The 16,666-nt window shown below is 38.9% G+C and overlaps 1 protein-coding gene across 3 annotated transcripts in view; it reads right to left on the bottom strand.

Annotated features, from left to right (window-relative positions):
* The window catches only part of POLR3B (RNA polymerase III subunit B), a 79,115-nt gene extending 62,449 nt beyond the window's left edge, over positions 1-16,666 (bottom strand). The window contains exons 1-10 of one of the 3 annotated variants that reach the window (XM_089528036.1): positions 16,532-16,666; positions 15,076-15,108; positions 13,543-13,599; positions 13,392-13,456; positions 11,946-12,021; positions 11,297-11,397; positions 9,761-9,852; positions 8,900-9,017; positions 7,783-7,891; positions 196-318 (exon numbers count right to left, since the gene is read on the bottom strand). In XM_089528036.1, the coding sequence (XP_089384162.1) occupies positions 196-318; positions 7,783-7,891; positions 8,900-9,017; positions 9,761-9,852; positions 11,297-11,397; positions 11,946-12,021; positions 13,392-13,456; positions 13,543-13,599; positions 15,076-15,108; positions 16,532-16,603 (846 nt within the window). In that variant the 5' untranslated portion in view covers positions 16,604-16,666. Of the gene's footprint in view, positions 1-195; positions 319-7,782; positions 7,892-8,899; positions 9,018-9,760; positions 9,853-11,296; positions 11,398-11,945; positions 12,022-13,391; positions 13,457-13,542; positions 13,600-15,075; positions 15,109-16,199; positions 16,208-16,531 lie in introns of those variants that run through there. The other 2 variants (XM_089528033.1, XM_089528035.1) reach the window with 2 other exon arrangements.

Below are 16,666 nucleotides of genomic sequence, written 5' to 3'. Positions count from 1 at the left end.
GGGGGTTCTGAGAGCAGGCCCAATAAGTAAATTTCTCAACTCTGCTTCTGGTCCATAGTAAACACAGAGGCTTGGCAAGCAAAAAATTCACCTACACACTTTCTGAGCCATTCAATTAACTCACAATAGGGAAAATTAAGATGCCATTCTCCTTGTAGAAATACATTATTGACAGATGCTCGAAATTATACACACCTGCATCTGTGTGAAAATCTGAGCTTTCTGGCACTCTTCCAAGCTGGGGGCAAAGGCAGCCATCACATGCTCCTCTGTACAAATCATCTGTACAATCTCTTGGTCACTCTCGACACCCATGGCCTAAAGAAGGGAAGGGGGGAGGTACAAAAGGGGAGAGGGAACATTGATTTTGTGTTAATGCGCTGACATTTGCTTATGCTAATTTGGTATTGTAATCACTATTACTCCAAAGCAAAAGTGAGTTCTCTCAGAAACAGGGCCATCTGGTGCAGGGAGCAGCTACTCAAAACTGTGGAACAAAAATCTTGATAAGCAGAAGCAGCAGCACAAAAGACAAATGAGACAGAGTAGGCTTTTGCTAGAAAGCTATTAACTGCCAGATCATTTACAGAAGAAGCATCATATTGCTTTTTAATAAGAAGTAATGACCAGCCATTTGTACCTGACAAATGGAAAAGAGGAAGCTAGTTGGAAGCACTACAGGAAATCAAAGGTGTATTCTACAACCACAGAAACCTTACAAAGTTATGCAAATTTATCACTGATGTTAGTTTATGATAACATGCATCTTTTCTCAGCAGCTGGTGCTTGTGATTCACTGGAAGTTACTAAGACTCTGTCACTTAATATTATTTTTGCGTGCAAGGGGGGCCTGGTATTATTATAAGGAAGGAGGTATCACTGGGCAATGTTTAGCCAGCACTGCACTGAGGAAGAACATACATGCACCAGGAAAATCACAAGGGTGCTGCTGGCCACTCGGCTCCTAACTGCCTACACCGTGCTGGGCTAACAGGGCCCCATGCTTTCTGAGCTGCCTCACAAGACTCTCTTACAAGGATGCTGAGACCCCTTTCCCAAGACCATCCGCAGACAGTAGAGTGCTGTGGCAAACTCTACCACTGCACTGACACCTACCATATATACTCAACTATAAGTCAACTTCATGTATAAGTCAAGGTCAGGTTTTGTGGCCAAAAGTGTGGATTTTGCTATGTAATAAAGGATCTAAAAAATGCAGCAAAGGAAAACAATGCCAAAGAATGTTCAAAATTCCAGCATGTATAACTGTTTGTGCTCACCCTAAAGGCTGGATGGATGAGAGAGTAAGGAGGTGGCAGTGTTTCCAGGACAAATTACACTTTTGCCTTCACCAGGGAATGATTCCTTTGTTTATAAGAGATAAAGGAAGGCATCTCCCCTCTGAATAACTGAGATCAGTAATGGATTGGATGAGGGGGAACAGACTTAAGCTGAATCCAAACAAAACGGAGGTACTCGCTATAGGTAAACCTGAACCAGATATGGAGATATGCTCACCAGTCCTGGATGAGGTCACACTTCCCCTAAAGGACTGTGTTCGCAATCTGGGGGTACTTCTGGATTCGTTGCTTCAGCTGACTTCTCAGATTGCCGCAATGGCCAGGAGCGACTGTTAACAGTTTCGGCTGATATGCCAGCTGCGACCCTACCTGGAACGGGCGTACTTAGAAACGGTTGTACGCTCACTGGTAACCTCTCGTCTTGATTTCTGTAAGGCACTTTACATGGGGCAGCCCTTGTGCCATGTTCTGAAGCTGCAATTAATTCAAAATATGGCAGCCAGGTTGGTTGTAGGTAAATCTAAATACAACCCTATTACATCTATCTTAAAATCTCTACAATGGCTGCCTATTAGCTTCCGGGCTCAGTACAAGTTGTTGGTTATTACCTATAAAGCCCTACATAGCCTGTGTCCAGACTACTTGAGGGAACGCCTCCCCCCACCCCCCCATACCATCCTTCCCGCACACTCAGGTCCTCTGGGAGGAACCAACTACAGCCGAAGAAAACCAGGCAGGTGGCAACTTCCCAGAAGACCTTTTCAGCCACGGCTCTGAAAATGTGGAGCGACCTACCAGAGGAGATCCGCCAAATTACATCTTTAGAGGCCTTTAAAAAGGCGATAAAGACAGATTTCTTCTGGCGAGCCTTTCCAGACTAACCTCCAAAATGAGAACCTGAACTGCTCACCTACCCACTGTCTCTCCCTATGTCCGCTCCTGTAAATATTTTTCCATGCTCCTAATTTTAGCTGCATTCTCTATGCAACTGGGTGTAATGTGTGATACTGCTACTGTTATTATATAGTATGATGTTTTATTTGTATTTTAGCAGGAGGGAGGGCTAGGGGATTGGGATCACGTTACTACTGTTTTTAAATGTTATACTGGACTGTTGTTATCCGCCTAGATCCTCAAAAGAGAAAGGCGGGATATAAATAAATATTTCATTATTATTATTATAAAGTACAGCACTTACATTGAACCATGGATAAGCTGATTCAAAGTTGATTTTGGGTCAAATTTTTGACTAAAATTTCTTGACTTATACATGAGTATATATAGCACTTTTTCAACCGTTGAAGCTGGATAAATCTGAGACAGTGTTTTAATTTCCCGTAATTCCTCCAGACACAGATAGTAGGGAAGCCATAGCCCGCCACTGCATTGACATTGGATGAGTGTCACTGGGTGACTATGAGATTTTTTAAAAATTCCCCACAATGCTTCCTGACACGACATTCCTCCAGGTTAACTGTGGGAAGTTCATACAGTAGTTATAAGCTGTCTGTAGCATGGCTACAGACATGCTGGCTACTACTGCCAAGACCCATCAGTGGGGGCTGCCCTGATATCCCTCAATCTTGAAGCTGCCTCTGTTCTTCTTCCATGCAGCAGAACTTAGTGGTGAGTGCTGGTAGCTTCCATGGAAAAGGGGAAGATAAAGAGCAGGATTTCACATAGAATGTTAAACTGAAAGTAATTTTATCTTGTTTTTTCACAGTGCATGATTATACCTTTTATTTTAAAGGTGGCTTAATAAATTAAGAAAAGACTTAACAGTTTATGGGGAAAATCTCTCACCAGTGTCTCTATGAAGAAAGTGTTTCAAAGTGGCAGCCAGCAGTGCAGGCCTTTGTGAATTCCAGATACTACTAAAGCTTCTCCTTTCACACAAGTCTGGAGTCCTGCCATATCATGAAACAGGAAATAATCTCCCTAAAACCTCCTTTTGGCAGACTTATGTTTCTAAGAAGTTGGGAGGGTGAAAAGGTTATGTTTGTATGCATATTGCAGGTTTAAGCTGTGAATAACAAAAGCCACTGCAGAATATGTTATCGGTACACAGTGTACTTTGGTTCTCATTGTAAATGGGCAAGTCACATTTTCTTTAAAGTACATTAAATATCTTTCTTCTTAGATGTCTTTACTGGATCTTTCATACCCTGTGGTTGCCCCAGACTCCATTCCTATCATGTACTAGTGATGTGCTGAATAGTTGAGAAATTTTTGCTCTAGCTGATTTGACTGCTGCTAACAACGTTCTAAATCACCAAACACCATGCAACAAATGGAAAATAACAACAGCTGTCCCACAATCTTGTCATTCCTAATCATCTGGCCAACTGATGATAGAGAGCCCCTGTTGCAGTGCCCTTGTTCATACATCTTTCCTCAAATACACTAAGTACTACTCCTCAGACAGTTATGGATATTGTAGAGCAAGGAAAGGGTGGCAACACGTAATGAAGGCTTTCCCTCCAGCCCCCTCTTCCAGGTCTGTGGTGCTGCCAAGTAGCTGATGACCCCACTGCCCCACAATTCAACAAGTGACAGCTGATGTGAATGATGTTGTCTTCCTCCTCTTCCCTGTCAGAGCTCTTCTGTTATCCTGCATTATAAAGCAGCCTAGCTCATGTGATGAGAAGATGCTTTAAGCTCACCCCCACATTGGGAATGCTAATATTGCTAGAAGGTGGAAACTTAAAGCCTTTGCTTCACTTAAGTGCTCTTCATAGAGCATTTAATGCACAGAACTCCTAGTATGGTCCTTGTTGAAAAAAAGTAATAATTTAAATGAAATATATACCGTTTGTACATATGCACATATGTATTCTGGATATGCAACTATGTCTGCAGCAATTACATATGTCATTGCATACACAAACGTACAAATAATGACTAAAACTTGCTGTATATATAAATGACAAAATAAAATTAGCACTTGTAGCATGTAAAAGTGGTAAATTAAATGTAGGTTCCCATGTTAAGGATACTGGTGAACAATATGAAAAGGCTCTATTTATATTACATATTTCTATGACTGTCAGTATATCTGTTCAGAGCTTCTCAACTAAATAAGATAGTTAGAAATAAAGGGGAAATTCCATAAACGTTTTGGTTTTCACCAAGGATATGCTACTGTGACCCTTTAGATGTTGTTGGATTGCAACTCCATGACAGTTACTATGATTACTCATCACTGGCTAGGACTGGCTAGGGAAGTTGGGTGTCCTACATTATCAGGAAAGCAACAGTCATGCACCTCTGTCTTAAAGATACACTCACTACAAACGTATAGCAATTAAACACTATTGCAGACTTGCCAGCCTTTGTAAAACCATACTCCATTTATCAGAGAAGCATAGAGATAAGCAATCTGGTTTGTCACTTGGCTGAATAAAGGCTCCTAGTAATCCTGATGGGTTCTTGCTAACCAGAAGGCAGCAGTAGACACAAACTGCTTGCAGCTTCTATGAAGTCTCAAGATATAGCCAGGACAGAGATGCCGTGGCAGAGGGACAAGGCCTTGTCCTCCTCTGAGGCTGTCAATATATATACCCAAGTCCTTTCCAGGCAAGCATTCTCTGAAGATGCCAGCCACAGATGCTGGCGAAACGTCAGGAAGAAACTCTTCTAGAACATGGCCACATTGCCTGAAAAACCCACAAAAAACTCTAGAAGAACTGATTGCTCCTTAGCCGGTGAACATTAGTATTTTACAGTCCCACTGGGCTACTGCTTTCCATTTAGATTAATGTCACAATATTCCTAATTTTGTGCTGCCAGCTATACACTCAAATTCTCTTTCCTGGCTGTTTTCTACCCCCCCCCCCCCAAATGTCTTGTATTGTACTGCCTTGACACTTCTGATTTCAGGTTATTAGCCAGAGATTTTCAGCATTTTTAATAGACTAGTTTGCTATTAAAAATTATATAAAATACAAAAGTTAAAAAGCAATTAAACCAAGCTACAATGACTACTAGTTAAAACAAATTAACAACAATAAATAATAATAATAATAATAATAATAATAATAATTTGTTTTATTTATATACCGCTATTCCAAAGATCATAGCGGTGAACAGCAAGTAAGCTAATTAGCAAGTAAGCTAAACAAAAGTCCAGCACATTATACAAGGCCTATTTCATTGGGGAAAAAAATCAGTTTTCAATCTGCCCATGTCATCATCTATACAGCCAGAATAGTGATACTCAAATCCTGTATTAAATATTAAAAACATGTTAGCAGAAGATGCCAAGGTGGTGACATACAAGGCCCACTAAGCATTTTTATGTGCTCCTCAACAAACCTTGCAAGCACTATGCAAAACCTTGCAAGCATTATTTCAATTTTATTAGTACAGGGGGGGAAATGTATTTCCAAAAGAGGTGTGTGTGGAGGCGCACATATGTTATATCTCAGTCAAAAGGTAAAGTGACTTCAGTCCATACATAATTTATTTTCTCCTTCTTTCATTCTCAGATACATCTCAGAAAGCTGAAGGTGCACTGACAGTTTGGCTTTCAAGAACTGCTCAGGGTTATTTTGGATGTTATGAACAAGCACATATAATTTATGAGTTATGAACAAGCGGTCAGAAGTACAAGCATTTGTCTTAGCACATCAGCATAGCTTTGTAACTGTATGTAACAAAGACTGAGAAATACTACACTTTTTTTGGTGAGACTGGATGGTCAAGAGTTGCAAAAATGGGCACATGAAGCTCCAGGGCTAGACTTTGCCACCTTGCTGCAAACAATTACAGAAAAGTACCTTGATCAATGCTGACTGGAGACAATGCTGCATCTAATTCTGCATGCTTGGAAACCCACAGTTAAACAACTTTGCATGCTATTTCATGGACAAAAATAAAAGAATCAGGAAGCAAATTATAAACAGCCTCTAAGGCAGTTGTTGCCAGCCTTCCTAGCAAATCAAACAAGATACTGACACTGAAGTATGCACTACTGTAATTTGCAACTCAACATATTCCCATCCCAGCTTTGCTGGTGGCAGTAATTTTAGACAGGTCTTGCTATGAGCCACATTGCTTGTATGCCTAATCCTTATTAGCCGTGACATTATGGCTTCTGTGCTGCAAGCTGGTTAGCCATGCTCTACTGCAGTAGAGCTAGTGGGCACCAGGTTAGGGAAAGCTGCTACCTACTCTTTAGCATGCTACCTATACATCAAAGATGTGTGCCATTCTTAAGGGCTGTAGAATCGTCCTTATACATCAAGATGTTTGCAGAGAGGTCTGTAACCCCTTTTTATGTCTTTTCCTGAAGGGGCAGATTCATATCACCACACAAATACTATAAATTCATGAGTTATTCTAAGGTACCCTCTTAAGTTTCCATGAAGGGATATATTGATATGTGTGGCAAAAAAGCAGGACTCCATTTAGCACACCAGCACTATTAACACACACGTGGAAACACAGTAAGTATATACATCATGTAAAATTTGAAGCACTCTTTATACGTATGTGGTGGTATTAGCTTCTGAAGAAACACCTGACAATATCAATTTGGGAATTCTAGCTTATCAGGAAAGTAACTTGATTTTCAAGACCTATTTGTTATAGAAATACACCCATGCAAAACTTAAACCCTACTGATATCAGTAGATAAATACATCATGCTCCTGACTTCCTGTCATTATCTTTTCAAATATACTCCTCTCATAGTGTAAGCAAGTGCTGCCCTCTTCTGGCAATGGTAATCAGATACAGTTATGCTGTTTGGCAGAATTCCCAAAGTACAGCTCCATTGCTGATGCAGCTGAATATAAAACATAAAAACAGGAAATGAACTAAAGGTAGACCCAATCCGACCAAAGCAATGGTTTGGCCTACAGCTACTGTTCTCCTCTCAGAAAGATTGGGTAGCAGATTCTTCTTCTTCTTTTCTTTCTCTAACACTACATGAATATTTGCATCTTCTCTAAAATGCACACCTCTATTTTGCTGGGATTTTTTTTACCTGAAAACTGGTATGGATCTTTTGAGAAGTGTGAAAGTGATGAATAACTACATTTCAATCAGAACAGTAGTCAAGAAATTCCAGTTCAGCCTATATTTGTCCTCCCCCCAAAAAAAGAAGACCCCAAAAAAATAAAAAATGCCAACCATGTCAATGATACAATCCATGGAAAGTTTACCTTTTTGATTACCACTCCCAGAATCCCCTAGCATTAGCCAGTATCAATGTTTGCTGGGAAATTCTGGGAGTTGCAGTCCAAGAAGTAATGTTTCCAAGTTCAGAATCCAGATTAGGCTAAGGTACAACCCACTAGTTAAATCCAAATCAACAAAAATTACAAATGCTACAATGTGCATTAACCACTAAGACAAGCCATCCAAACAAGAACTAAATATCCTCCCTATATACATTTTGGATTACTAGTTAAAATGTTTGAAGTTCTTCTGCTTGTTCTTCTAACAATTAAGATGCAGATTGTTCTTAAAACATTACCTTAAAGATAATAGCAATGGGGATATCTTCAGACAGGGTATTATGCTTCAGATAAAATCTTCCTTGCTTCACAGTTATATTTGTCCTGCTTTTCTTTTCATGAGTAGAACTAATTATTTGCAAAAAGAAATTGATATGTATCATTATTTATTATATTATGAATCTTCAAAAATCGAACCAGGTCAAAAGTTATTTATTTTTTTAAAAAAAGAGAGAAGTTTAAATGTCTCATCCATGAGAACACCACCACTGAATTTCACTGCCCCTAAAGATTTTGTTTGCTCTAATATTCAATTGCTCTATCAGCCTCGTCCTATTTCTGTGTAAGCCTGTAAAGAGGATTTGTCTGCCATTATACAGTATTTTCTATTTGATTTTATTCTGGTCTTTTTAGACACTATATAAATAATAAATAGAATCTGACAAATTGCTAAATCTTGCTTCAAGCCTGCAGATATTCTGTATTTTCCTGGGCACTTAAGATGGAACAAAATGCATACCTTTCACATTGCATGCAGTAAAATCTTCTGCAGTTTACAGGGCTTGCTTCACAATGGCTTAAGCCACTGATTTAAAGCTAACTAGAAGGGATCTTTCAATAAATGAAACTCTTGGCTGAACTGTTAGGAATTGCAGTAGGCCCTTCCCTTATGCAGGAGATCTGGAATGGATCACCCCGTATAAGGGGAATTCTGCATATGCTCATGCCCCATTGAAAACAATGGGGCACGTGCTCGCGGCGCACACCATGTTTTATTATCGCATGGATTCAACATAAGCTTGAAGCCCGCGTATGCCGTGTATGCACTGTACATTTAAACAATATTTGCTAAATATACATACAGTGAGAGTCAATGTAGGAATATGACACTCTGGAGACCAGGGTTCAAATCCCTGTTCAGCCAATGGGTAACCTTGGACAAGTCACACTCTGTGAGCCTCAGAGAAAGGCAAAGGCAAACCCATTTGCAATCTTGCAATGAATTGGGGGGGGGGGAGAGAAATCCCAATGGGTATATGTAAAACTTTTGCACTTAAAGTAGCTAAAGTCTTTTTGGGTCCTAGCTATAATACCATAGGAGATCACACATTTGCAGTTACTCAGCAGTTCTTTTACCTGGTAACAGATGCACCAACAGTCCCTTTTCTGTCTGCTTCCACAATTATTCTGTTTTTTGATAACTGCTCTTGAATAAGAATGACTTTTTCTACACCTTTAACAATGAAGTAGCCACCTATCAAACAGATTATAAAAAATCAGAATTGAATCATATTTCAGTCATTCATTAAATTATTTTCAATTGACTTTGTAAAGTTCTGGAATGTTTTGCTTTGCTTTCTTAACTACACATACATACAGTACTTAGTGAGGAAATATCTCACTCCATTTTCTGCGTTTATATCATTCAACAATAAATACAATTCCATTAAATCCAAGAAAGCACCTTACCAAATGGATCAACTACCCCGGTATGTACAAAGGGGATATCTAAAGAAATGCTCCACTGTGCTACTGTGACCTCTTGAATACCTATGCAATACAATAGCAATAGCATTTAAATTTCTATACTGTTTCATAGTGAATTCAGCATTCTCTAAGCAGTTTACAGTCTGTAAGGTACTCATTTTACAGGACCTATGAAAGGATGGAAGGCTGTGTCAACCTTGTCGCTATAGTACCAGCATTTAATCATTTTGCCACCAGGGGTCCTGGCAAACCCAGGTGAAACTGAAAACTGGACAGCAAGCAGACCCCACAAAGCATATAGCTACCAATGACACTATGCTCTTCTTTAATGGGAAGCTTGGTAACTGCTCTAATTATTGCAGAAACTTTGTTTATCTTTCCATTGTTTGAATCTTTGAAACTCTCATTCTATACTGGCCCATGTGTTTCAAGATTCCATTGCAAAATATATTTAAAGGGATCAAAAATCACCCAAAAGGAGCAAAGGCAATTAAAAACTAAGGTTATTACCTGGATCTAAGGGACACTCATTAAGCTTGGCGAATTCTGCTGACGTTTTCCCAGTAAGAACACAGTTGGAGCTTCGCAACATTATTGGCATCCTATAAGAATCCCCAAAGTAAAAATTAACTTCATGTGTACTGAAAGCTCATTCAGAGGCCAGCCAGCTTCTAGAAAAATCACAAGTAGGGTAAAGGAAAAGAAAAGAGCCTCCCTTTTGTTCCAAACTCCTGAACATAGAACACATTTCACTGTCATGGCAAACAGCCATTCATAGATCTAAGTTGGTCTACACCAAGGATGGGGAATAATGTTGTTGAACTTCAGTTCCTATCAATGGCTATGCTGGTTAGGGTTTAAGAAGTTGGGGGAGCCAAAGTAGATGGAGGTCTGCATAGTCCTAATTTAATTCAAAAATAATGCTATTTATACTGGTGACAACCACAATATACAATGCCCAAACAAGTGCTTCTTGTTGGTCTTGAAATAGCTAAACTCCTATTGTAGCAGATGTCCCAGAATTCCACATCATTGAGCCATTGCAGTTATTAAAGTGGTGTCAAACTGGATTATTTCTACAGTGCAGATGCAACCTTCGTCTCCCTTACTTGCACTCACAGCTCATCATTTCCGCTGTGCATTTTTAAAATGTTGTTTTCATTTTCTTATGCCTAAAAGCTTGTTTTGAATTGATGTCAGCATTTTAAGCAATGCTATCTTCTCAACTCAGTGCTGCTACCTGGCTGTCCTAATTCTTCCAGCCATAGTCCCCTGACATGGCATGTTTATTTACTTGCTGGAGATAAGTAGCTTTGTGTGTCAATCATTCTAGATTGGCAATATAATTAACCTAATTCCCGAGTTTCTAATTTCAGAAACCTGTTACTCTACACAGAGAAATTAAATGGTGTGCATGTGTGCAAACGTATTTCAGAAGCACAGAGAAAGCACCAAGAAATAGCTTTCGTATGGCAGATGAAATTGATTGTTACTCACTGTAACAGTAACACATTACTGTATAATTACTGACTCTAAATCACTTGAGGAAGACAACAAGGTAACTTTATTCCAGAATTCCACTGTAGCATGAAAAGAACCATTTTTGAGTCGCTATGACTGACTATGAATCAGAATTTTTGTACCCTTGCCTTGCCTCAGCTCCTTCTACTTGAACAGATCTCAATTGTTGCAAAATGAAGACAAAAGAATAGCCTTCAATAGCCAGAATGGCTTTTGTTTTCACCTGCAAATAAATCTTCTCCCAGTTCCAAATACTGGAAAAGGCGAAAAGATTCTCTCTGCATCCTATCTATGGGCAAATCTATCCCCCGTTTAGATACTCAGCTTCACAATTCCTTCTGCATCAAGTTCAGCTCTGATACCCAGGGACTTTTAACTGGAAAATACAAATCCCACTGAAAATGTCAGTTGTACCATAGCAGGAACTGGTGGACTGTAATCTTAGATTAAAATAGGCATCTCAAATTTTAACACAGTGTTACTAAAGAATGTAACTAGATACTTATCTTTATACTAGTATCTTACCTGCCAACAGGTAATGCATTGCGAATAATCCTTTGACTACCTCGAGTATATTCAATGTCCACTGTAATTGGGGCGGAGTAAGTCATATCTCTCAAGCGACACTTAAGGAGAAGTCACAATATTAAACATTTTTTAGGTGGAAAAACTTTACGCAAAATATATACCACATACAAGCCTTCCTTTATATAAGATAGGGTAGCTTATCTCCCCAAGGATTTAAATATTTATGGCAAGACAAAGCCAATTTAAAATCACCAAAAATGCAGGTTTATGGTGCAGCCTGGATTATCCAGATGACATTGTATTTCTTGACTGAATTAGTTTAGGAACAACACTAAGATACATTTCACTGTTAATATTTCAATAACTCAGAAAACAAAGGTTTATCTAGATTATTAGTAAAGACTCAACACCAACACCAAGTGAGTTTAAATCAGACATAACTTTGCAGCCAGACAGAGTTAGTAAATATTGCTCTTGATCTTAAATATAGGCATGCTGGCTGCATTTGATTAGAACACAACAAATTCAATAAATCGGTATATTTGGAACTCATATCTTCCTTTCTTCTTCCATTTGCATGCCAGTGACAAATTATAAATGTTAAAATCCCAATGCATACAAAGCTTCAAAAGTACTGAGCAGATACCTCATGAGGAGAAACAGGTCTTGTTACATTAAAGCTTTCTTCAACATCTGGCGTACCCACATAAATATTGAGATATCTGTAACGTTAAGATCCAATTAAGTTACATTTTAAGAAAGAGAGAAGATGAACTAGTTACTCATATGTGTAACTGAAATGAGATGTCATTATATTGCATTTTACTAAAAATCAAACACAGGAACTCTAAACCAAATACAGGAACAACCATAAACTTAATGTCAACAAATGGAAGTAAATATTTTTCACTCAGCCATATGAGTCCATACCAGTCTCATTGTGTAAGCATTCTGCCATTGCCCAGGTCTCAGAGGAGAGAAAGGCAGGTCCAGCTTCATCAAACTTAGCCCAGAGAGAGAAAAAGGTCCCTCCCTCCAGTCCATTTGTCATTGGCTTCAGAGGGAGACAAAAACCACCGGACTTGATCCTCTTCCCCACTGCCATTCCCTTCTCCTTTTGTGTCATGTCTTTTTAGAGTCTAGACTGTAAGCCTGAGGGCAGGGAACTGTCTAATTAATAATTTGTAAGCTATCTGACAACCTTTGTGGCTTAAGAATGAGGTATAAATATGCCAAATAAACAAGTAAATAATTAAATATGTCCACATTAGACTAATAGGAGGCAACTATATGTGCATGTGAGTGTGAGTGGGGGAATCTATGGCATGCAGGCCTAATGGTTGATATCACATACCATTTTTTTACATTTAAGCAGCTTCATACAAGATTTCAAATGATTTAGCTTTTTAATGATCTAAGCCAAAGGACTGTGCAGCAAGTAATAATAATAATAATAATAATAATAATAATAATTAATATTTCCCTGCGGATCGAGGCGGGAATCAAATGATACAATTACACAACCCATACTACATAAAATAATCAATTAAAACACACCAAGTAGAGCTGCATTTGCAATGAAGAATGAATAAAGCTTAACACTATGGGCTGAAACAGGCTGCAGAAATAATCCATCTTGAAACTACTTTAACTGCCCTGGCTCATGCTAGGGAATTTTGGTAGTTTGTTGTGGCACCAGAGCTCTCTAACAGAAAAGGCTAAAATGTCTCACAAAACTACAGAATTCTCTAGCATTGAGCCAGGGCAGTTAAAGCAGTTTCAAGATGGATTATTTCTGCAGTCTGTTTCAGTCCTACTTTAACTGTAATACTCCATCATATGGAATCCTGGGATTTGTAATCTGCTGTAGCACCAGAGCTCTCTGAGACAGAAGGTAAAATATCTCAACTACAAATCTCAGAATTCCATAACATGGAGCCATGACAGCTAAAGCGGTGTTAAACTGCATTAATTTTGCACTGCAGATGTAGCCTATATTAGGATATTCAAGCCCAAAGTTCACATGACAGCCATCCAGGCCCACCCGATGTCCCTGTGCCAGCACAACTACCAAAATCAAATTTAGACTTACTTTAAGTACCACATTGGATCAGCATCACTTGTAATTTTTTCATTGGCTTTCATGATTTTTTTAATCTAGAAATAAAAGAAGTCCACATTTACACAGTGTTGTAAGGTATGCTTTGATGATATGGTTTAATTAAAAAACAAAAGTATCTCACCTCTACATTGATGAAATAATTGAATGAATCTATGTGCTGCTTTACAAGTCCTTTCACCTAAAAAAAACCACACATTATGTGCGGTGAAAAAATGTTCAGAGCAAAAATTAAGTCAATAAACAGATATAACTTAATTAACATTCAAAACAGAGTTTAATCTCAGAAATTGTGTATAATAAATACATTTCATAGTATGCCTAATTGATCAAATACATAATTTTGGGTTTATAAATTACAGTCAGCCCTCCATATCCATGGATTTTGCATCCACAGATTCTACCATCCACAGCTTGAATATAATAATAAAAAAATCCAAAAAGCAAACCTTGATTTTGCCATTTTATATAAGACATCATAATATTATGCAACTGTATATAATAGGACTTGAACATCCACAGATTTTGGTATCCACAGGGGATTCTGGAATCAAAACCCAGCAGATACTAAGGGCCCACTGTACAAATCAACTGCATCAACAAAATTTGAAATACAATTTCACAGAACAAATTCGGAATGCACAAATTGATGAGTGATGTCCATGATGTCAAGTTATGTGCTTGATGTCATTATTTAGTGCAACTAATTGAGCCACTTCGTATTATACATTTCTTAAAATTTAGGATACTATGTACTGAAAAATCTAAAATGTCAATTGTGAAAGTGACAGACACATAACTTGCAGGGAAATGGGACTGACTGCAATTCTCTCCTTATAACTCTAGAATCAGAGACAGTATGCCTTGACTATCTGATATGGAAAACAACTGCACTATTCGCTAGGGTTAGGGGCACAGACCCCCATGAATATGGAAAAACCGCAAATAACAAAAACACCATGTTTTTACCTGAAAGGACACCTTTCTAGGAATCTCTAGGTCCTCCAGTACAACTCTGTGGTCAATGCCCAACAGACACTGAGCATAGAACTGCACTGGAGGAGCTACAAATGCTGAGTAGAGTAATCTCTAGGTCTTTCAGTGTAACTTTTAGTTAAAGTTGACCATAGAGTTGCACTGGAGGACCTAGAGATTTCTAGAGAGAACATATTAATCAAATCTGTGAATAATCAAATCCACAAATATCAAAGCTGCAAATATGGAAGGATGAGTGTATTGCCCTTTAGACCTTCTTGGGAATCTGGCCAGTCATGGTGGGATAAAGAATGCTGACTAGATAGACCCTGAAACTGAACCAACAGGGATTTTAAGTAGACTTGTTAGAATTTAGGAATAGAAGAAAGCTGCAAGTTACAATTTTTGTCTTAAAATGCACAACTAGGAGATCTTAATATATTTGCTTTTATAATACAGATAAGGTCAAATACAAAGCACATTATTTTTGTTGGCTTTAATTATAACATGGAGAATCAAAGAAGTTAGTACTGAATGGCTCTAGGCATTATGTTACAACTAAAAACATACACCAGCTATATTACCAGTAATCCTCGTTACTAAGCAAGACTATTTCAAATTAATGTTTCAAATTATTTCAGTTAAGTAGCAACTGTTCTCAGTAGCAATTTTACAGATATACCTTCAGAAATGCTGGAAGCAGTCTCCATTTCTCCTGGAAAACAAAAGTATAGTATAAAACAACTTTCAAAATAAAACAAAAAGAAATCTGAAATATGGAACACTAGTGATCCCAAGCATTTTGGACAAGGGATAGTCAACTTGTAGTACCAATACTATTTAGTTAACCCAGTGAATTCTTACAACCAATGGCTCAGCATCAGAGATACATTAAAATACATGTATGTGTTTAGTGCACTAAATCTCTGACTGATTAAAAAGACCCGAAAGTCCCAGATTTTGTTCCTGCTCTTGCTTTCTATTAAGCTAGCCATCCATATCTATGGATTCTTTATCCTGGGATTCAACCATCTACGGCATGAATATAAATTCCAAAAAAGGAAAACTTGATTTTGTCATTTTATATAAGGGACATCATTTTATTATGCTGTTGTATTTAATAAGACTTGGGTATCCATGGATTTTGGTACCCATGGGGGGCAGAGTCCTTGAGCCAAACCCCAGCAGACACCAAGGGCCCACTGCAGATGTAACAGGCAAATAACTGTATGATGTACTGACTTCCCTATTCTGCTGCGCCGTTCAGGGACCTCCATTTACTTCTACTGGGCTGCTGTCACACTGCAGAAACGTAACGGTTTAACACAATAATGGATCCTAGAACAGATCAAGTCTGAACTCTCCCTGGAAGCCAGGATGACTAAATTGAGACTCATACTTTGGGGGCACCGTGAGAAGGAAAGACTCCTTATAAAAAGCAACGATGCTTGTAAAAGTCTGTGTTTGTAAACTTGGATGTTGTGTGTTACGGTTTAAGATCTTACGTTGTGTTCTAAAATGCTTTTTAAATAAAATTATTTTTTAAAAAAAACAACTGGGTTATTACTGCAGCCTATGACTCTGTGATCCACACAGCAGAAATAATCCAGTTTGACACCACTTTAACCGTCCTGGCGGCTCAATGCTATGGAATTCTGGGATTTGTAGTTTTGTGTAACACTTAAGCCTTAGAGAGAGAGAGAGAGAGAGAGAGAGAGCGCTGTGGTGCCACAACAAACTCCAAAATCCCAGGATTCCATAGCACTGAGCCATGGGGGTGTTTAAAGTTGTGTCAAACTGCTTTACTTCTGCAGTGTAGATGCTCCCTGTGATAGTCAGAAAAAGGCATTTTAAAGAGAAAAAGACTCTGCTGCGCATGCGCGCAGGGAGTGTGACAGCTTGAAGCTCTGCGCATGCGCTCTCGTGACTCAGTTGCTGAAGGTGTATGCCTTGAAGCTCCGCGCATGCGCCTCTCTTGGCTTGGTTGCTGAAGTAAAAGGTGAAGGTCCGCGCATGCGCATTACAGACTCTGAAGCCATATTTACATACATATGCACACTTTGGATAGAGGAAAGGCCTGGAAAGAGAGAGGCTCCACGTATTTATTCCCTGCTACAGTTCTCGCCATTTTCACTCACCTCCACGGTGTTTATAGGAGCCGCCAGCTGCTCCGGAGTGGCAGCGCCCAGCTCAGCCGCCAGTTCGTCCATGTTAGGGAGAGAGGAAAAAGAACCGGCAGAGACCCCGCAAAACGACGCATGCGCAATGTGCGC

Source organism: Sceloporus occidentalis, unplaced genomic scaffold (genome assembly GCF_023333645.1).
Source record: "Sceloporus occidentalis isolate IW3139 unplaced genomic scaffold, rSceOcc1.0.p SCAF_5, whole genome shotgun sequence".
In the NCBI taxonomy this organism is placed as follows: domain Eukaryota; kingdom Metazoa; phylum Chordata; class Lepidosauria; order Squamata; family Phrynosomatidae; genus Sceloporus; species Sceloporus occidentalis.
This window is presented reverse-complemented; position numbering and strand designations above follow the sequence as displayed.